This window comes from Aquarana catesbeiana, linkage group LG08 (assembly GCF_042186555.1).
Source record: "Aquarana catesbeiana isolate 2022-GZ linkage group LG08, ASM4218655v1, whole genome shotgun sequence".
In the NCBI taxonomy this organism is placed as follows: domain Eukaryota; kingdom Metazoa; phylum Chordata; class Amphibia; order Anura; family Ranidae; genus Aquarana; species Aquarana catesbeiana.
Window position 1 is genome coordinate 90,643,610 of NC_133331.1, and position 22,844 is coordinate 90,666,453.

Below are 22,844 nucleotides of genomic sequence, written 5' to 3' on the forward strand. Positions count from 1 at the left end.
TGATTGTACCAATCAGACTTTGTGTTTTCATAGAGATTGTCAGAAACCATGAATCAGACTGAGACAGAAGTACAGTTAAATCACACTTGTTTAATAATAATAATACATCTTATCTTTGCTTTGTTGCCGCTAAAGTCCCATTATTTTGGGGGCATCCCCTCTTTTTCTATCTTTTGTATCAGGGATGTTGGCAATCTAATTAGGTATAGTTGGATGTTCACTTTTTTATGTCATTAATAATAAAAAGGTAAACAGAGTAAACTTAGTCAAAACATAGCCAGAGTTCAGGAACCGGAACGGATAGTCAGACAAACCAAAATATCAGGGAGCCAGAGATGAGCGTAGTAGAACAGCAAGCAGGATCTGGAGCCTGAAGGAATGTCAGCCACGCAAGTCTTTAACAGGAACACAGGAGAGCGTCTCTAGAGATGTGACCAAGGCGAAGGCAGAGATCATCTGGGCTGGACGGCTCAAGTAGGCAGGACTGACGAGTAGGATATCAACAGGTGAGTTACTGTGGAGAAAAAGGAGCTGGCAATTGTCCGACAGCTGAGCGGCCAGCTCAGAGAAGGAAGGGTTGAGCCCAGCCCTGACAGTACCCCCTCAATGACCCCTCCCCCTCGGAGGACCACCAGGCTTGAGGGGAAAACGTCTATGGAAATCATGGAGGAGGACAGGGGCATGTACGTCCGAGGATGAGACCCAAGAGCGTACCCTTTCCAATGTACCAGGTACTGTATGCGCCCACGGAACCTACGGGAGTCAACACTGTACTTAATATTCCTCATGGTTCTCAACCTGTACAGGGTGAGGTCGAGGCACCGAGAAGGTAAAGCGGTTGCAGACCAAAGGTTTTAATAAAGAGACATGAAATACATTCGAGATACGCATATTAGAAGGAAGGTCTAATGCGTAAGCCACAGGGTTAATACAGGAAAGGCCCAATAAAACGAGGTGCGAACTTCAGAGGGGGGTCACTAATTTGGAGGTTGCGAGATGACAGCCAGACCCTGTCCCCAGCCTGGTAGGAAGGCGCAGGCAGGCCTCTGCGGTCAGCATGGAGTCTGTGCCTATCATTAGCATGTCGCAAAGCCTCCTAGACTTGTGCCCAAGTGGCGCGAAGACCATGGAGATGCTCCTCTAACGCAGGAATACTCTGCGGAACAAATGAGTCAGGCAACATGGAAGGTTGGAAACCATAGTTCACCATAAATGGGGACAATAGGGAAGCAGAATTCAAGGCACTATTGTGAGCAAACTCCGCCCACGGTAAGTTCTGACCAGTTGTTATGATGCTCAGAAATATAGCAACGTAGGAATTGCTCCAAAGACTGATTGGCTCGTTCTGCGGCCCCATTAGACTGCGAGTGATACGCAGAGGAGAAAGCAAGCTGAATTCCCAACTGTGCACAAAAAGGTTTGCCAGAACCGGGACACAAACTGACTACCCCTGTCTGAGACGATCATTTGGGTAGCCCATGTAAGCGAAAGATTTCCCGAGCAAAAATGGAAGCCATTTCCTTAGAAGTGGGCAACTTCTTAAGTGGAATACAATGGGACATTTTCGAGAACCGGTCAACCACCATAAGGATAACTGTGTTGCCCTAGGAATTGGGTAACTCCACAATGAAATCCATAGACAGGTAGGTCCAGGGCCTCACTCCATTGGGTATGGGTTGTAGGAGGCCCACTGGAAGTTGTCGTGGAGTCTTATTCTGAGCACACACAGAACAGGCAGCTACAAAGGCGGTTACATCAGCACATAGACTAGGCCACCAAAATTGTTGGGAAATGGCCCAAAAGAGTTGATTCTTCCCATGGTGACCAGCAGCCTTGGGAGAATGGCAAGTCTGGAGCACTGCAGTACGGAGACTTTCTGGGACAAAACAGCGGTCACAAGGTTTCTCAGGAGGAGCATGGACCTGAGCGGCAAGAACTTTGTCACCCAAAAGAGAAGTGAGACTGGTGCGAACCGTATTTTACGATCAGGAGGAATCGCAGGAACCGGAACAGACTCCATCTTGGAAGTGGAGAAAAATTGTTGCGACAAAGCCTCAACCCTTACATTCTTAGTACCGGGTAAGAATGAGACAATGTAATTGAAACTAGACAAGAAAAGAGCCCATTGCGCCCTTCTGGGAGAGAGACGTTTAGCCTCAGACAAGAATGTGAGATTCTTATGGTCAGTAATGAGAACCAGCACAGTGGTACCTTCGAGGAGATGTCTTCATTCTTTCAGGGCTTAAAATCTCGTAATTGCACTCCGCAGGTCACAATTTCTTGGGAAAAGTAGCCACAAGGATGCATAGCGCTCTGAGGTAGGACGTTGAGACAGAAGGGCGCCAATTCCAGTCTCAGAAGCATCAACCTCAAGGATAAAAGGTAACGTAGGATCAGGATATGCTAACATCAGTCAGGAGCTTGACCAGAGACTTTTTTTTAGTATTTTTGTCTCTTTATATCTTGTCAACCCTCTTACCTGCACTATCCCTTGGGGCATTTTTTCTAATTCCTTAAACCCACAGGTCGGGGCCACTGTAGGACTGCTGAAAGTTTTTTTGGGTCCATCAAGAAATCGGCAGTGGAAATGACCTAGCCCAGGAATTTAACCTGTTCACGATGGAATTCACACTTCTCCAATTTACAATAGAGATTGTTCTCTTTCTGAAGCACACAACTGATATCTGTGTGGTGGCTCTCCAGGGACTTGGAAAATATGAGGATATTGTCGAGATAAACCACCACACATAACTGCAACAAATCTTAGAGGACATCATTAATTCCTGGAAAACTGCCGGAGCGTTAAAGGCCAAAAGGCATTACGAGGTACTCATAATGGCCTGTTCAGGTATTAAAAGCAGTTTTCCACTTGTTGCCCTACTTAATCCCCATGAGGCTGTATGCCCCTCTCAAATCACGATTTGTGAAAACCGTTGCTCCCTTGAGGCGGTCAAATAAATCCATGGAATCGAATAGGCATTCTTAATCGTGAAACGATTGAGACCCCTATAATCAGTACAAGGTCTCAGTTCACCACTCTTCTTCACAAAGAAGAAACCAGCACCAGCAGGAGATGAGGATTTGCGGATGAAACCTCGAGAGTGCGTCTGCAACATACTCCGCTATGGCCCTATCCTCCAAGACTGACAAATGGTAAACCCTGCCACGAGGGGGTATGGCACCAGGTTGAATCATACAACCGGTGTGGAAGCAAACTACAGGCTTGACCTTTTGTCAAAGACATTGCTAAAATTGCAGTACTCCTCCGGCAGGGAGGAGAGTGAAGAGGTGCACAGGACCTTAGCTACCTTCTGGAAGCATGACTTTGCATTGTGGCGACCAGGAGAGAACCTCAGCACGGAGCCAATCAAAAGAGGGGTTGTGCCTCTGTAACCAAGGATAACCAGCAGAAACTTATCTGAGGAAATAGCTTGGAATTGGATTATCTCATGGTGAAGGGCCCCTACAGCCATGGACAATGGAACAGTCTCATGAGTCACATGGGCAGGCTGTAGAGGTCTCCCGTCAAGAGCCTCAGTGGCAAGGGGAGTGTCATGCAGCTGCAGCGGAATCAAGTGCTTTTGATACAAAGGCGGCATCAATAAACAGGCCTGCAGCCCCAGAGTCGATTAGAGCCTGTCTTTCGACAGACGACTCAGCCCAAGAAAGGGTACCCGAAACCAGGGGCTTATCCTTCAGGATAACTGGGGACGAAGCAATTGCCACCCAAGGTCTGTCCGAGACAGGACCTCAAGGATCGGGCATTCCCTAGATGGGTAGGACAAGAATTCAAAAGTGACCTGCCTGGCCACAAAGGCACAATCTCTCCCACCTCCTAAGCGTTCTCTCCTCCGCAGAGAGACGCGTGAAGACCGAGTGCATGGGTTCATCTTCACAGACCGACTCTGTACCAGGAGGCATGGAAGGTGAGGGAGGCAAGGGTGGGACTGCAAAGTTCGGAGACAAATGTACAGGAGGCTTCCTCAAGCGCTCCTTAAAAGGAAGTCTTTCTCGGAGTTTGGAGTCAATGAGGATGGCAAACGTGATCAACTTCTCCGGGTCAGTGGGTATATCTCGGGCTGCTATCTCATCCTTGATGGTATCCAAGAGACCATGAGAAAAAGCAGCCATGAGGGCCTCGTTGTTCCACGCAACCTCTGCTACCAGAGTACAGAATTCAGTGGCGTAATTGGCAACAGTTCTCATACTGTTTGATGGACATGAGGCACTTGGCAGCTGAAGCGAAGCATACGGGAATGTCTAATACCCTTTTAAAAGAGGCCACAAACTCTGGATAACTCAAGACAATAGGTTTTTTTCATCTCCCATAGAGGGTTTGCCCAGGCCAAGGCTCTCTCAGAAAGCAAAGATATCACAAAACCTACTTTGCTTCTGTCCGTGGGAAACGCCTGGGGCAGCATCTCAAAGTATATCTCAACCTGGTTGAGAAACCCTCTGCATTGGACTGGATCACCCCCAAATCGCTGGGGAAGCAGAGGGGAACCAGACATACCTCCTTATAGGGGTAATACTCGAGGTGGGTGCCTGCACAGAGACTGGAACAGCAGCAGGGGCGGCCTGCAACACAGGTTGTACCGGTGCAGCCACAGTGGGAGATTCCAGGTGATTTGTATCGCCATGGCAAACTGATCCATTCGGTGATTCTGCTCATCCAATCTGGAAAAAATATTACCAACAAGTGGATTGACTGCATCTTCTGAATTCATGGCCTTCGCCTACTGTCAGAAACCATGAATCAGACTGAGACAAAAGTACAGTTAAATCACACTTGTATAATAATAATAAAATTAATAAAAAGGTAAACCAAGTAAACGTAGTCAAAACATAGCCAGAGTTCAGGAACCGGTTAGTCAGACAAGCCAAAACGTCAGGGAGCCAAAGATGAGCGTAGTAGAACAGCAAGCAGGATCTGGAGCCAGAAGGAATGTCAGACAAGCAAGTCTTTAACGGGAACACAGGGGAGCGTCTCTATAGACGTGACCGTGGCGAAGGCAGAGATCATCTGGACTGGACGGCTTAAGTAGGCAGGACTGACTAGCAGGATATCAACAGGTGAGTCACTGTGGAGAGAGAGGAGCTGGCAATTGGCCAACAGCAGAGCGGCCAGCTTTGATCAGCCGTGCTATTTACTAGTGCTTGTAGTTCAATAAAGAGACACTACTATCTTGCCTATTGAGGGTAAAGTGACAGTGTCTTTGCAAAGAGTGTCCGAGTGCACTAATACTCAACTTGCCAACTATCTCCCCCTACTCCTTCTTCCATCACAGTCATTACTAAAATGCCCAGTGTCCAGTTAGGGAGAGCCAGAAGTGTCACGTGACATTACTCCCTTTGTCGGATGACACTTCTGGAGCCCGGTGTTCTGTCAAAATAGCCAATTTATCAAGAGCTCCAATTACGTCACTTCCTGTTAATCTAAATCATCAGTATTTGGAGATTTAGACGAGTTGCTGTTTTGACACAACACCGGCAACCGTATACACTCTGGTACACGAAGAGTTTGCTGTCTTGACTAAACAACGGCTAAGGAGGAAAAAGTTGTCGCCACCCTGGAGGCGGCCATGTTGTTGGTTAGTATCAAGCGGACTAACGATGTCCGCTCATAATATCGTGTACAGGAGTGTACATGCTTGCCGGTGTTGTTTAAAACAGCAAGTCATCTAAATCTCCAATTACTGATGCTTTAGAGTAACTGGAATTGACGTGATTGAAGATCTCGATGAATTGGCTATTTTGACAGGACACCAGTGATTGACAGCTAAACCCCCTGCATTGTTACATGGGAGGAAGTCACATGACCTCCGCAAGCAATCAGGTATTGCTACCAGCAGCAGCAGGAAATGTGGATATGGTGAATATCCATGGGAATAGTATTAAGTTTTAAACAATTTGTGATAAAAAAAGAAAATGAAAGAAACAAACATTTTAGCTGTGCTATTTTCATAGGGATATAGAGTGGATCCATTATTAGACAATTAGATTTTTTTTTTATATAAAACCCAGCTCCAGCTAGAACCTTTTTAAAAAAACTCAGAAGGATATAACTCTTTGTAAGGTTGTCATTACTGTCTGACCTTTATTGGAGAGGTTTCTTTTTGCTCCCTTTCCTGGGGACAGAGGGACAGGAAGTGATTGTAAATCTCCAATTGGAACAAATATGGCAACAATAACATTTTTTTTCATATAGGGTGTAGCGTTAGGCCAGTGTTCTGTCAAAATAGCCAACCAGTCAAACTCCAACTACTTACCTTCCGGTTTCTTTAAACCATCAGTAATTGGAGATTTTGACGAACTGCTGTTTGGACACAACACCGGCAACCGAATACAGTCTGGTGCGTGATATTATGAGCGGAGATTGTTACTCCTCTCCAATACTAGCCAACAAAATGGCCGCCTCCGAGGCGGCGACAACTTTGTCCACATTAGCCGCTGTGCTGTCAAAACATCTAAATCTTCCTGTATCGGACTGTATTCAGTTGCCGGTGTTGTGTCCAAACAGCAATTTGTCAAAATCTCCAATTACTGATGGTTGAAATAAACCGGAAGTGACGTGGTTGGAGTTTCTGAGGAGCTGGCTAATTTGACAGAACACCAGCCATACACGGAGCAAATTTCTTTCCTGCAACCACGGATAGACAGTGTTGATGCGGGAATCCCTCCTGCCGGTGTCCCAATACATTTGACAGTATAGTGTATATTCTGTGCCTCTTACGCCTGGTGAGGTATATTGTACATGCCTAACTTCTGGTAAAGGTATATTGTGTTCCCCTGTCTCCTGGTGAGGTGCACTGTGTGCCCATAACTCTTGGTAAGGTATATTTATTTTCACAAGCTCCTGGTGAGGTTAATTGTATGCCCCTAAGTCCTTTTATGGCATATTGTTTACCCATAACTCTTGGTGCAATATATTTAATGCTGAGGTATATTGTGTGTCTGTAACTCTGGGTGAGTGTACTCTGCTTAAGTGTCGGTTCACACAGGGGCAAATGTCAGGCGACTTGGCTGCCTGACAAGTCACGCTCCGTTCTGTACTATGGAACTGTTCTAATAGGAGCGACTCAGGTTGCTCCGACTTAGAAAAAGGTTCCTGTACTACTTTGGGACGACTTCAGGGTGACTTGCATTGACTTCTATGCTGAAGTAGTGTGCAAATCATCTTGCATAGTCGCTCTGTAAGTCGGGTTCTCCCTGTGTGAACCGGTACTTAATGAACCTGACAGCAGTGTCTGTGGTGCTGACATCGCAATCTCTGCTCTTGGTATTTCTCTCCTGGATGATTATTGTTATGAAAGGCTATGCTTTTGCATCCAGGCTAAACCTGAATGTGATGACATATCTAGGAGATATTTTTTATGAGGATTTTTATTCCTTAACACGCCCTGAATATTCTGTGATGGACTAACACTGAGTATAACAATCTTAGGCAGTCCAAAGATGATGCAATTTTCTTTTACTACAAGGAAATCGCTTGTTTCCCCCATGAACGTTGACTGCAAAAATCCGGCATGCTGGTTGTACGCAAGTCGATCGATGGATCAAGTTCGGTACAACTGCCTGCTCATCGATGGTTTAAACCACCTATGGCTATCTTTAGGTTGCATGGATGGGTTTCTCTTTTTTTGTTGCACATTGGTTTCTGTTATCTTAGCTGTTAGTGCCGGTTCACACTAGAAGCGGCACGACTTGCAGGTCGCCTCACCGAGGCCACCTGCACACGACTGCCACGGCGACTTGCAAAACGACTTCTGTATAGAAGTCTATGCAAGTCGCCCCCAAAGTAGTACAGGAACCTTTTTTCTAAGTCGGAGCGACTTGCGTCGCGTGTTTACTGAAGTGAAGGTGGGTTTAGCAACGTTTATGGGCGTGTTTGCTGTACGTATTTAAGCTGTAGAGGTAATGCTCAGCTGTTGATTTTCGGAGTGTCCTATGTACTCCATTGGCGCTTGCGCAGTAGAGGGCGGACACTATCCGATGCCAGGCACTGCGCTTGCGCAATAGAGGGCAGACACTATCCAATGGGGGACTATTTTCGATAGGACACCGGGACTTCATTTACACTTCAGCTATCAACAGCGGAACCTCACTGACAGCCAGTGTTAATTTTGGCAGCAAATTTTGATTTAGTTTTAGTCTTAGGACTAAAATGGCATTTTAGTTTTAGTCCTATTTTAGTCTTCTGCAAGTGTTTTAGAACGTCGTATTTAGTCGACTAAATCTCCAGTACATTTTAGTCGACTAAAACTTATAGTTGTCTAAAATCGAATGGGTGTAATTAAATTGTAATGCATTTCCCTACAATTTCCAAACTCATTATATACTACTGCTGGAGTGAAAAATCCAATATGTTGTTATTAATTATTAGGTTTGAACATGCCCTACAGACAAAAATGTAATCGTCGTATAACATCTTTATTTAAGTAAAACCATTTCAGCAAGAATATTGCTGTTTTGACAAAAGGCTAATGTAAAAATACCAAAAAAAACCCCCCAAAAAATAAGAACTCTTTGCATGACTGTCATGCCAACAGTAAAGCATTTTGAGACAATCATGTGTGCGGTTGGCTTCTTCTCAGCAAGGGAGTGTGGGCCCACTCACAATTTTGCCTAAGAACACAGCCATGAATAAATGGTACAAAAACATCCTCAGGCTCTAAGAACAACTTCTCCTAACCATCTAAGAACAGTTTGGTGATGAACAACCATGCCTTTTCCAGCATGATGGAGCTCCTTACCATAAGGCAAAAGTGATTTTCTAAGTGGTTTGGGGAAGTGGGAACAAAAAACGGAAATTTTGGGTCCATAGCCAGGAAACTACTTAGACCTTAATCCCTTTGTGAACCTGTGGTGGACCTGTGGTCATGGTCAATCTGACCTCAAAAGTCTGGTGAGTGAACCAAAAAACCCCACGAATTCTAACAAGCTGCAAGCATTGATTATGCAAGAATGGACAGTGCCACTGCCAGTGCTGGTTCCAGATCAGTCAGGAATCAGGATGTGGTGCAGAAGTTGATTGACAATGACAACATGCCAGGCCCAGGGCGAATTACAGCAGAGGTCTTGGAAAAAGAAGGGTCAACATTGCAAATATTGACTCTTTGCATAAACTTAATCTAATTGTCAATAAAAACATTTGACACTTATGGAATGCTTTACCAGATACAATGATCTGACACAAATGTTAGATCATGTATACCAGATACATCTGACACAAAAAGATCTAAAAACACTGAAGCAGCACTGGCAGACATTGTCAAAATTATTAATATTGGTGTCATTTTGGCCATAGCTGTACATGTACATGGCCAAGTACAGCACATACAGACAGCAGCACATTGCACAGGCACTGTTACTACCGGTCTGGCACAGGCACAGCATAATAAACTAATACTTGAGGGTAATGCTTATTTCTGCAATAAGAATAAGTTTACTGTCAGTTTATTATTTCAACAGTTCTAATTCTCAGATACATTCAAAGAAAAAGTACAATAATGCCATTAGTGTGTGGATTTACTGGATTATAGCAGTCACCACTTTTTATCAACTCCTCTCTCTCTCTCTTTGCATTCGCAATGACAATAATTAGATGTAAATATCACACTAAAAGACTACTGGGGCAAGGACCCCGGCGTAAGGTAAGGCTCAAAGGCTGCCCTTTCTGACTGTTACTAATCTATTTTTCTTTTTCATTAGTGTGATATTTACCTATATTGTCAAGTTTGTCAATGCTAAGAGAGCGAGTGCAAGGCAAGTTGATAAAAAGTGGTGGTTCTTGTTTTATCCATATACTAATGGCATTTGTAGCCTGAGCCTCAGCCTATGCATTTTTCCTATGAATTTAATTGACAATTAAAACTGTTGAACTATTGATTCTTCCTATCGCAATAAGCACAACCCACAAGTATTAGGTATGCTTCTTATGTTAGAAATACCTGAAGAGAATAATAAAACACTTTGTTTCAATTCATTTTAAGGAAGGCACTTTGTGCCAACATGACCCTTGCTCTATTCGGCCGGCCTCTAGAGAGGTCACATGTAACACTGAATACCCTCTCTGTAAATGCGGGAGGAGAAGCTTGCATAGCCAGCAGGTCTAATTCAAAAGGTTTTAACTGGTTATAAAGTGTCACTCTTTGACAGCCAAAAATCTGTTGCGGTGTCCTCACCAATGGCAACTTGGTGCAAAAGCTCTTTCTTATGTTTTGTGATATGCTGCTCTATGCTGTTTGGGGTGATCTAAGAATGAAGCAAAATGCTGGCTCACACTCCCTTTCATCTTCTGTGCAATTGTGGCAAGGTCTTGGTAGCTAGTGTTCTGTTTAAAGTCCTCAAGATGGCTGAGCAGATCAAAGAGGGCAGGGACATGGGCATGATGTCACTCTGGAGAGTTTTAGTATGTTCTGCAAAAGGCAGCAATTAGGTCATGCAATGATGTGAGCTTTTGTTATTCACTAGGGAGCAAGCTGTCCCATCCTATGTTTGCGATTTGGCAGACTGACTCTTTTTCAGTTTGAGGAGTCTTGCGATCATGTTGAATGTACTTGACCAGCGTGTGAGGCAGTCATTATAAAGAATAAGGCCACAATGCTTCAATAGCTTCTGTGTTGCAATCATAGGTGTGTGCAGCCTTTTGCATTAGGGTGTGCACCCTTAAGCTCAAACACACATGCATGTGTATATGCCTACATATATATGCCCCCGGCACATTGATCTCCCTGCCAGCACAGTGAAAGAGAAGATCATAGACACTTCTCTTATGGCAGAGCCAGTAAGAGGGAGATCTTTCCCATGTTCCTGCTGCTACACAGAGCGATAACACTAATGCGCATGGGGTGATTAGGGTGTGCCTTGGCACCCCCGGCACACCATGTGCACACGCCTATGGTTGGAATTGAAGACTTACGGAAGAGGTTCACTATTGATCTTTATCCAGTATTCTCTTCACACTTGCCTCCTTATGCACCATGTGAACCACAAGTTGCAAGGTATGCACTACACATGGTGTCCGGTCCATTTCGATCAGTTGGTATCTAACAAGTGGAACACACAACCAAATAAGCATAAAGTATAGAGAAGGTTTCTGTTCCATTATATTATTTTATCACCTAACATCTTATGGGAATACTTTTAGAGTACACAAAACTACAAATAAAGTGGGAAAAAAAACAAATGTGCACCCGTAGAGTAGAGCAGATAGCACCCCCATATCAATCATCTCATATCCATGTCAACCATATTCCCACCAGCACAAGTGTTCCTTTCCAGAGTACCTTTCACTGGTCCCACACCACTAAACCTGCTTGGATTCTTTATGTTACTACCCTAAAAACATCATTGTAGTCCTTTTTACTGAATAAGACCTATAAAGATTTAAGGCCTGTACATGCAATCAGAAAATCGTACAAACAAATACCGCTTTCAAAGCGATCGTACGATAATCTAATTGTTAGTACACAGCTTTCGTCTGAAATTTTCCGAAGGGACAAACAAAACTTTTCCTATACCAAACCAGATCATTTGATTCTAGTTTAATCAGTACAGTTTTTGTCCGAAAATACAATAAAAATACACTACAACACATGACATCACAAGAATTTTCATACTTTAGTAACCTTTTCATTTTCAATCTGGAAACTAACATTCCAAAAAAAAAAAAAAAACGGATGATCATTCGTCCGATAATCTCATCGTGTGTACTATGCTTAAACAGGATGTCAATTTAACTTGTGATTATGTAATAAAGGCTGTAGATTTGCAGACTACACTTAATGATGTTCCTTTTTTTTTTTTTTTTTTCCCCTTTCTCCTTTAACTCTATTAGCTGATAACAGGACGAAAAAGAAAATAACACACCGAGAGAGGAAGCAAGATTTCTCCGCTTTTAAGCAAACCGATAACGAAATGAAGGTTAAAATATCACCACAGCTTCTCTTGGCTATGCACCGTTTCTTAGCAACAGGCAAGTGTAGCTTATCACAGTTTGAGATCACCAACAATCTTGGCGCTGGTTCCTGACTGGAGATGGGAGGGTAGTGAAGGTTGGACTTGTTCCCAATGGTCCCCTCTGTTCCCGCTTACTTGCTTCCTGTGAGCATCTGACATTCTTTTCAAAACAAATGCAACACATTAGCCAAGGTCAACACCTGTTCTCTAGTAGACTTTTTATCGCTGCATTACAATCTGTATGCATCAAAAAATCATGCGAGATGGATTTTTTATGAATGAAAATGAAAATACGCTTAATTGGGAACTGTTTATTTTTCTTCTAATTTCCACAAACATATGTATGTAAGGTTTACATTTTATTGCATGACTTAAAAGGGAAGTGGTTGTTAACCCCTACATATACTCAGTGAAGTGACTAGCCTCAGATCATACACAGAGATGAAACAAATCCTCTTACATAAGTTGTATACGTTTATCTGCAGTCTTCTCTTCTCTGCATCCACTCAAGGTCCAGAATATATAAGCTTGTCTGAGCTATCAGAAAAAAGGGAATGAAGAGCTGAGGTTACACTCTGCACAGCTTAGTGAGAAGATCTCCGAGAGATGAGTGGAGGGAAGGAACTCCCCCAAACACAGCACACAGGGCCAGAGCTGAGGCTGTCAGCTGGAGATCCATCCCCTGTCACCATTTTTTTTTTTTTTTCTTGGTGTTAGGAAAACTTGTCAGAAGTGATTCATGCTGGTAGCAAAGGAACAAAGCAGCAGACAGAAATAAACGTAGTGCTCTTAATTGAGACAAATGCAGATTGTTCCAATCTGCTTTGTTCAGAGTTAATGTCTGTGGTTTACAACCGCTTTAAATGTAAAAAAAAAAAACAAACTACTATTTACACTATATAAATAGCTATATAGAGTTAAATGAAGTAAAAAGGTATTAAAAAAGTCTATCAATGCCTGTTTGTTATTAAGGCCCGCTAAGCAAATAAAGCTGGCCATACACTTCGATTTTAGAAAAAATATAAAAGATACCCCCATCCTAGCTATATACAGTGTGGATGGATGAATCTCATGCGTTGCCTTTTGTTGTCAGAATACCTGAACAATGGCCGCATTTGATTGGATGCAGCTGCTGTTCAGCTGACCATTTTCTACCTGGCTCCTTTGAATTTTCAGTCACAGGATGTTGGGTGGGAGGGGAGCAACAGGGCCACCCACTAATTTGGGTAATTAGTAAATGGCCGAAATTCAAACCGTGTATGGCCAGGTTTCATTTCTATGGCATGTCATTGGAGTTCCATCAGTGAGATCTATTGTATATTGTATACATTTATAGGTAAAGTTGATCCAGGGAAAATCCGATTGCCTCTTGGGGGATCAGGAAGGAATTTTTTCCCCTGCTGTAGCAAATTGGAGCATGCTGTGCTGGGGTTTTTTGCCTTCCTCTGGATCAACTGAGGGTATAAAATTGGGTATATTGGATTGTACGATATTTTTTATTTTATTTATTGTTTTTAAGGTTGAAATGGATGGACTTGTGTCTTTTTTCAACCTGACTAACTATGTAACTATGTAAAGATGAGCTCCGGCGTGTTCGCACACCCCACGTGCAGAGCCCGCCAGGAAGTCGGCACTGCGCTAATCACAGGCAGTGAGACATTGTCCTGATGCGGGGCTGCAGAGATCAGGAAATGTCTCACTGCCTGTGATTAGCGCAGTGCCGACTTCCTGGCGGGCTCTGCACGTGGGCTGTGCGAACATGCCGGAGCTCATCCTTAATTGTATACTAGAGTTTAAAGACACATGGGTGTCCCATCCACTATGAGGGATCCCAGTTCTGGATAATAAATGCTCCAAAAAAAGCATGATAAATGACCAGGGTGAGGGGCAGAGCTAGATATTTTGGAGAGGGGATCGTCAGGCCTTGCTGATATGTTTTTTAAGATTGCTAGCTCCTAAGTGGTCATATATATCCTCCCTTCACTACTTAGTGAGTCACTGACCAGAACAAGCATGCAGATTTGATGTACTGATACATATCTGACTACTTGGTTTGTTTCAGATTAGTGACTCAGTAGAGGTGAAGAGGAATGGGCCAGTGCGATAGACGTAAAGCTTGCATCTTAACATAGCTACTCTGACAGTTTGCCTTTACGGCTTCACACTGTGTGCAGTGACCTGCATTCTTTTCTGCACTGAAAGAACCCAAGACACTACAAGGGGCATGTACATTGCGTTCAAAATGAACGGGCTGAAATCGCCCTACATCAAACTGCATGTGGATTGCACAGGAACACACAGCACGATCCTGTGTGATTCACATGCAGTTCCTAATGAGCAGTTTAAAGAAAAATCACTGTTTACCAATTTTAATGTGCACATTAATTGAACCTACAAACATTATATTGTGTAAACATTCTCAAATCCTTTATTTAATCAGCCTTGAAATTTCAGCACTGATCTTCTGTTGATACCAAATATAATGAAGCTGCTTTGGAAAACTGAAGCACTGATCGTAGTAGCCAAAGTCCAGACATCATTGTCATAGTTCACATAGAAAAGTGAAATGAGGAGATCATTATGGTTATTGGCCCCTTTGTTCCAGTTTTTTTCCAATCTTAGTTATCTGTTAAGGTGTCATAAACTAGTTCCTGGAATCAAAAATCTGCTTTGGGTAATTGTTAATACCCTCTTGGCTATGTGTGTTTAATTGGCTTTGGTATGTTTTTCGACAGAAGTTGATGCCTTTAGTTCATGTCAGATGTCAGAGAAGATTCTTCTGAGGCTGCTCAAACATCCCAACGTCATCCAAGAACTAAAATTTGATGACAGAAACAAGAAGTCTCCTGAATACTACCTCTACCAGCGCAATAAGCCGGTGGATTACTTTGTGCTTGTTTTACAGGTCAGGCTGGAAGCGGGGAGCTTTACATTCTTTAACTTTTTTGCCATACATTGGATGCTTTGATTAATAATTTACTGGAGTGTGTGTGTGTGTGTGTTTGTACATTATTTTGTACATTCTTTGATACAGGCAGCTTTATATATAGTTATATATAAAACAATCAAGATATATAACCTTTGACTTGGTTTTAATACGCTAGGGATATACTGGGTATGAAGCTGGTAAACACTGTTTATCAAAGGCCCAAAATGCTGATAAGATTCTTTGGTATCTAGCAGTAAGAGTAGATGTAATTATCAGCTGCAGCTATATCACCATGCTTGATTGTAAAGTACAATAAGGATTTATAAAGATTTTCTCTAAATGTAACCTTTGGACGTTTATCACTGATTAGATACAGAGACTCTTATCTGGCCTTGTACTGCCCATTCTTAGTTCTCAGTTAACAAAATATACATACTGCTGTGCTCAGGTCTGCTCAATCTTCTGATATTTACACGGATGAGTTCAGGTAATCGCACTAAAAACTGTTTTTGGTCTTCAGTTCTTGTTTACAAGTATTCGGTAACTGAGAATTGGATATGTGTGTGATTGCCGCATCTGACAGTTAAAAATTTGGTTTTAAAGCTGAACCCCTAGCAAAGGCTGAATACACATTTGAAATGTTTTGTACATGCTTACGTAACTTACTAGGTTTTGTAATTCTGTTGAGCCAGTCTTGTAATCCAGGCACCCCTTCCAGGCACCTTAGCCAGGCCCAGAACCTCTTTGTAGACTATACTATACTGCAGGTAGGCATTACAGCAAGATCCAGAAGCTGCCTCAGACAGTAATTGTACAAAAAAGCAGTAACTAGCACACAGTTATCCCCCATCATAAGCATTTTCCCTGTAAACCATATAATGGTGATCAGTTGAGAATGCTGTCTCTCCCTCTCCAGAGTGCGGTTTTTTCAAGGGATTACAGGAACTGATCTGAAATTGACCTGTACTGTGCATATGCTCACCTGCATATGTTCACCTAAACCCTGACCCTATATATAACTTCCTTTCCCTATGCTCCCCCAGCATTCTGTTTTTCAGCAGCATCAAAATCAATCTAGTTGGTGCTTGCATATAACCTTCTCCCTGAACCCATGCACTAGCTTTTGTGTTTTGAGTGTGTGACATCAGCCCCCATGTCAAGAAGTGCTTGGGTATTCAAATTCATGTGTGGTTGTGTAATGTAATTCTATCATTGCTTGTAATGGTTTTAGTTATGCACATGAAAGCGAACTGCTTAATATATAACCTTAACGTGTATGTTTATGATTGGAAAATGTTCCTGGGTTTACTTTGTAATTATTAAGTAGCTGCCCACACTTGCCTATATAGGCTTTGCTCTTTTTGCACCTTGCCAGTCTCCTTATTTCATAGAGCTTATACTAGGCAGGATCTCTCTCACCCAGGTAGACCTATTGACACACATGTAATCCAGACAGCCTGCTTTAGACTTTAGATCACACAAGAAAGCCATATTTTATTTTTATTTGCAAGAAAATTTCTTTACTTAAAAATGTCAAGTGGTAAATCTGACCTGTTCTTTGTTGATTCAGGTTATGTGTACATTTCAATGGCAACCTGTGTGGCTCAAGTCCAAAGTTAAAAAAGCTATAAATAATCAGAAAAGAGCTTTCAAAAAAATATAAAAATGAAGGAACACTAATATAATTTAAATGTTACAAAGAATATAGCAGAATTTGTAGAAAGGAAATCAAGGCTGCAAAAATTCAAAACAACCGACAGATTGCAAAGGAAAGTAGGACAAACCCCCAAAAATTCTTCAAATCTAATAATAGTAAAAAGGTCAGGTTTGAGCATGTAGGCCCTTTACAAAATAATCTAGAGTGGGTGATTGGGGACAAAGAACACAAATTTATTAAATACCTTCTTAAGCTCATGGAGAAGCTCAAGTCTATCATAGGGATGATATTGACACAATCCCAAATGAACAATTATGACTCAAAACTGTTTTTGTCCAGAAATATTTAGACATAGTAAAGATGAAGAAAGCACCTGGGACAGATGGCATCCACCCATGTGTCCTAAAAGAATAGAGCTGTCATTTCAAAGCCATTGTTTCCAATTGTTAGATACTCTTTAATGACTGCAATAGTACCACTGGATTGGCGTATGGCCAATGTAGTGCCTATATTTAAAAAGGGATCATAGTCTTTAACAAGTAACTATAGACCTATTAGTTAAACTTCTATAGTTGGGAAGATACTGGCGAGTTTAACTGCTTAGCGTCCGCGCTATATAGCCAGATGACGGCCACCCCTTTGCACACTCCCCGCGTGCCCCCTGTTGGTCGCTCGCGAGTCAGAGAGACTCGGCTGATCAGAGTAAGGGGCCTATCCCGGCCCCTTACCATGTGATCAGCTGTCAGTCAATGACAGCTGTTCACGTAATGTGAACAGAAGATCGGTAACCTTTTTTTTTTTCTCCTCACACTGACAGCGGAGGAGAAAAAAAAGCCGATCACTGGCTTCTGTGAAAGGGACATCGGTCCCGAAGAGGCACAGCCACATCATCTGTGCCACCAGTGCTGCCTGCCAATGCCATCAATGCCCACTAGCGGTGCCAACCAGTGCCACCTAGCAGTGCTGCCTATCAGTGCCACCTATCAATGCCCTTCAGTGCCACCTATCAGTGCAGACCAGTGCCACCTATTAGTGTCCACCAGTGCCAGCTTATCATTAGCATACATCAATGAAGGAGACAAATTACCTGTTTGCAAAATTTTATAACAATATAGAAAACTGTTTTTTGTTTTTTCCAAATTTGCAGTCTTTTTTTGTTTTAACAAAAAAAAAAAAAACAGCAGTGAATAAATGCCACCAAAAAGCTCTATTTGTGGGGAAAAAAAATATAAAAATGTAATTTGGGTACAGTGTTGTATGACCGCGCAATTGTCATTCAAAGTGGGACAGCGCTGAAAGCTAAAAATTGGTCTGGGCAGGAAGGGGGTTTAAGTGCCCAGTAAGCAAGTGGTTAATAAAAGACCTATAAAAGATAAATAATAAAAGAACAAGTTCTTGCTAGAAAAAAAAATATTTTAAGCAATAGTCCGCATGGATTCATGAAAGACAGAAGTTGTCAGACAAATATGTTTTTATGAGGAGATAAGTAAAACCTTAGACAAAGGTGTGGCTGTGGACATAGTATTCTTGGATTTTGCAAAAGTGTTTGACACAGTTCCTGACACACGGCTCATGTGTAAGGTAAAGTCTACAGGCTTGGAAAGATCAATTTGTAAATGGATAGAAAACTGGCTAAAAGACCATAATCTGAGAGTAGTGGTTAATGATTCATACTCTGAATGGTCTAAGGTTATTAGTGGTGTACCCCAAGGTTCAGTGTTGGGACCCTTACTTTTTAATATATTTATAAATGATATAGGGTGTGGGATTAAAAGTACCATTTCAGTGTTTCCAGATGACACCAAGCTATGCAGTGGAATAACATCCTTACAGGATGTCTCCAACTTACAAGCCAACCTCAATGCACTGTCTAATTGGGCAACTAGGAGGCAAATGGTATTTAATGTTGAAAAATGTAAAGTTATGCACGGGGCGGGGGCTAAAAACATGCATGCATCTTACATACTAGGAGGAGAACAGCTGGGGGGAGTCGATGATTGGAGAAGGAGCTGGGTGTTCTGGTAGATCATAGGCTTAATAGCATGCAATGCCAAGCTGCAGTTTCCAAAGCGAGCAAAATTGGATTTTGCTCTTGTATTAAGAGGGGCATGGACTGCAGAGAGAGAGACATCATTTTTTCCCCTGTTCAGATCATTAGTAGGACCTCATCTGGAATAAGCAGTTCAGTTTTGGGCACCAGTTCACAAAAAAGTGCAGGGAAAGGGCAACCAAACTGATAAGAGGCATGGAAGAGCTCAGCTATGAGTAAAGATTAGAAGAACGAGATTTATTCTCTCTTGAGAAGATGGATTAAAAGGAGATATAATCAACATGTATAAATACGTAAGTGTTCCTTATAGTGAACTTGGTGTTGAGTTATTCACTTTAACGTCATCACAGAGGACAAGGGGGCGCTCTTTACGTCTGGAGGAAAAGAGATCTAAATCTCTAAATGCACAAAGGCTTTATTCATTGTAAGAGCTGTGAAAATGTGGAATAGACTTCATCAAGAGCTGGCTCTGACCAGCTCGGTAGGTTTTTTTAAAGGCCTGAATTCTTTTTAGAGACACATAATTTAACTGGATACTAATATTTATAGGTGAAGTTGATCCAGGAAATATCCGATTGCCCCTTAGGGGATCAGGAAGGAATTTTTTCCCTGCTGGAGCAAATTGGATCATGCTTTATTGGGGTTTTTGCCTTCCTCTGGATTAAAAGCGGGTATAGGATTGTGAATATAGGATTGTATAAGTTTTTTTTTTTTTACCCTTCTGTTGATTCCCTCTTTTTCAACCTGACTAACTATGTAACTATGTAAGTCCACTTTAAATGCCCCTTGTCATTAGGAAAACATTGGGCTTCCATGAGCATCCTCTGCAAAAGCTAATATACGGACTACCTCTGGCTTCAATTTCATTGGAATCATAGACCTGGAACAAAAATGTAGCAAGTAAAATTAGAGCTCCTGATGTGTGCATATTTTCAGATCTAGTGACTGAAGCTGGCCATAATTTTTTTTTTTTTTAATCAGAAAGCCAATCAAAAAAAAAGATGAATAAAATGGGAGGGTCATAACCCCTTTCGGTTTATTTTTCGTCATCTGTGTCCTAGTGGGGAGATTTACCTTCACGTCCTGTCCCATTGCCAAAACAGGAAGTGAGCTCAAATCCCTGAAAATTAAACTAATCCCTTGGGGACCCCAGGTCACCAGAACTAGTGTCCCCATTTGAAAATTTCCCCTCTATTACTTTTTTGGGGACATCCAAAATGTGGGGATTTCTTTTATGTTTGCTTTCAGTGATAATGGTAAACAGGACAAATAGAGAGGGTGAATCTTCCTAACAGGGGCACAGACAGCAATTAAAATCTAATAGGTGTTCTAATTCCCCACACTCCATCCAAAATTTAAAAAAAGTTTTTACCTTTTAGTTGTACTTTTAAATATAGATATTTGTAAAATAACCAGTAGATGGACTAAGTGCAATTACCCATTCTCTTCTGTAACCACTGTTCAAATAAGAAATCTGCTTAAAAAACACACACAAAATAACTTGCACACTTTTACACTTATATATTTGAGATCCTGGCTGCATTAGATGTGTGTACCAGCAAAAAATGTGGTCATGTGTTATAGCAATCCATAATTTTCAATTCTGTACTAAAAACTGATAGCTGGAGAATGAAAATATGATTCCTTACAATAGCTATATTCAGATATATATTAATATTCAGTGCGTTTTTCACAATGTTTCTACTTGCATGTCCCTGATGAAGAGACTAATTCCTGTTCATCCGCAGGGGAAAGTAGAAGTGGAAGCGGGAAAGGAAGGGATGAAATTTGAAGCCGGTGCCTTTTCCTACTACGGTGTGATGGCACTCACAGCATCTCCAGGTAGCACTGTCTTTTTACAGCTGTTTCTGCTGCTGACTTGCATCAAATTTTTATGTAAAGTTATTGTGGAGCTGTAAGCCTCTATGTAGGTACATGTTATGTGCTGTGTATATCTAACAAAAATGGCATCAATCATCAGTATGTAAATCCATTTATGCAAGCATGAGATGCATGCTATGTGGAAAGCATTAAGTAGAACTGCAGGCATTAAATAGTGGCAGCAGAATTAAGTAATGATCCTGAAAGTGCCTACTTAAAGTGTTTGTAAAGGTGCAAATAAAAAAAAAAAACATGTCATACTTACCTGATCTGTGCAATGGTTTTGCACATAGCAGCTCTGATCTTTATTTGGGGTCCCCTGCCGGCACTCCTGGCCCCTCCCTCCTGCTGAGTGCCCCCATAGCAAGCTGCTTGCTCTGGGGCACTTGTGTATGCTCACTTCTGAGATGCCGATGTGTGTCTGAGATGCACAGAGAGGGTCTGCACTGCCCCCCTCTCACTGGCATTGGTTGACAGCAGTGGGAGCCAGTGGTGACTGATGACCCTGTGGGGTGCGCCTGCCATGATGGGTGAAAAAGGGCCTGCTGGTTCTGCAACTATGGATATGGTGAGTGCTTCTGTATGTCAGTGGAGCAATGTGGCAGTCCCCAGGGCAGTATTCCTTTGTGTTATGGGAGTTTTTGGGCAGTTTCGGGTACAAAGTCATCACATGCATCAGCACCATTTTCAGCCAGAAACCGGGCACATTATACTCCCGTAGCTGCTCCTGAGCCTTCATAATGTGGGGATCCTGGTACACCATACCAAAGGTCCCCAGTCTGCTCAGCATCATTCTCTCAGTTGGGTAGCAGCCTCCCTCTGGTATTTAGAGGTCTATTTTATCCCCCTCCCCCCCCGCACCTTGGTAGGCCAGCAGGAAGATAGATGGGGGTAAAGACAGTGGGGTAGGTTCCAGATCCCTCTATCAGGTAGGAAGGGCTCCCTTTTACAGGTCACCCTGTAATGGCTCCCCAAAGGGTTGGGTCGGCTCTGAATTCCTGCCCTTATCTAGTATTTCCACTGTTTCAGTACTTCACTTCCTTTGTTTCAAGGGAGGAATTTTCTGCAGCCATGAATGGACTGCATGAACTTCTCTCAGGGATTTTCACCGGCTTGGAATGTCTGGGACATAAATATGGGTGCTCTCCTTCCCCTTCTCACCTTTTGAGGAAGAATTGGGTGGCAAAGAAAATTTTTCAGAACACGAGGCAGAGGTGAAATCTGCTAAGTATCTGGAATCCTCTTATGGACAGGTCCTCCCAGGAGGCTTCTCTGGGTCTAGGGCTGTCTCAGACACAGAAGACTGCGGTGGGCTTACTAGCAGATGGTGCTTCACACTAGCCTTCAAGTGTATTTTCACTTTTGCAGTAAAATTTGAGAACCCCACTAGATGTTATGTATTCCCATTCTCGCACCATACCAAAAAAGTATTTCTTACCTTTTAAATGTTCGTCAGGAGAAGGCATCGTGGCTGAATAAAAGGATTTTTGATTAAATGTCAGTCTGTCCTAAGGACTGGTGTTCTTTCATTAACATACCTTGCAAGAAGACTAGCTGCTAGAAGTTTACTTTATTAGGTAAATTGCAATTTTTAAGTTATGCCGTGTGAATGAGAACATGTAACAAATTCAAAGTAGGTGTTATCCCAGTTTGGCTGCAAAAGTGCAAATACATTTTGTTATTGCTGCTGGGATCCTCTTCCCTTACAGTCACTGGTTCTGGGCCTGGCAGCTGCCAAACAAATCCCAGTGCATCCTCAGTTATAAAAGTGATGTATGCCTATAGGGCTAACCCAGAAAAAGTGTTTTCACTATAAAAGCATTTTGCTCCCCACTACCCCATGAAGGTGGAATTCTACGACAAATCGTGTGTCCTGTTGGTTTACCTAACCGTTTCCTACTTGAACCCTTCGCAGTTCCAGTAGAATAGGAGAGACTCTACAGCCGGAGTTGAGTGTTTTTCCAGTCTTTTAAAGGTTTGGACAAAGCATATGCTCCATTCCACAGGATTAAATCCCAGACGATCCTGCCATTTGACAGCTCCTGGAATACTTTCCGAAAGCCTTGCGTTTCTTGGTTGATGCCTTGAAAGGCTTCATAAGGCAGCTTTCACAAGTGGTCACTTTTTCTGTCCACATAAGGGGATACTGTGTGTCAGTGGAACTTCTCTGTAAGAAGCAAAGTGGCTACCCTTAGAGGGTGAATACTTGTTTGGATAATCCTTGGGTGCCTACATCCAAAACCATGTTTTTGCCCCTAAAGGAGAAGGCAGAAACCAGCGATACCTGCAAGAAGAGTTCCTTTCGTAAGCAACCAACTGCGAACTCTCGATTCTCGATGGACCCACTGTATGTGGGAACATAGCCA

The 22,844-nt window shown here is 42.5% G+C and overlaps 1 protein-coding gene across 3 annotated transcripts in view; it reads left to right on the forward strand.

Moving 5' to 3' along the window:
- CNNM2 (cyclin and CBS domain divalent metal cation transport mediator 2) overlaps nt 1-22,844 on the forward strand; it is a 222,134-nt gene that overhangs the window by 178,269 nt on the left and 21,021 nt on the right. For all 3 annotated transcript variants that reach the window (XM_073596129.1, XM_073596127.1, XM_073596128.1), the window contains 3 exons: nt 11,840-11,977; nt 14,697-14,866; nt 20,346-20,439. In XM_073596129.1, coding sequence (XP_073452230.1) covers nt 11,840-11,977; nt 14,697-14,866; nt 20,346-20,439 — 402 coding nt within the window. The remainder of the gene's footprint in view (nt 1-11,839; nt 11,978-14,696; nt 14,867-20,345; nt 20,440-22,844) is intronic.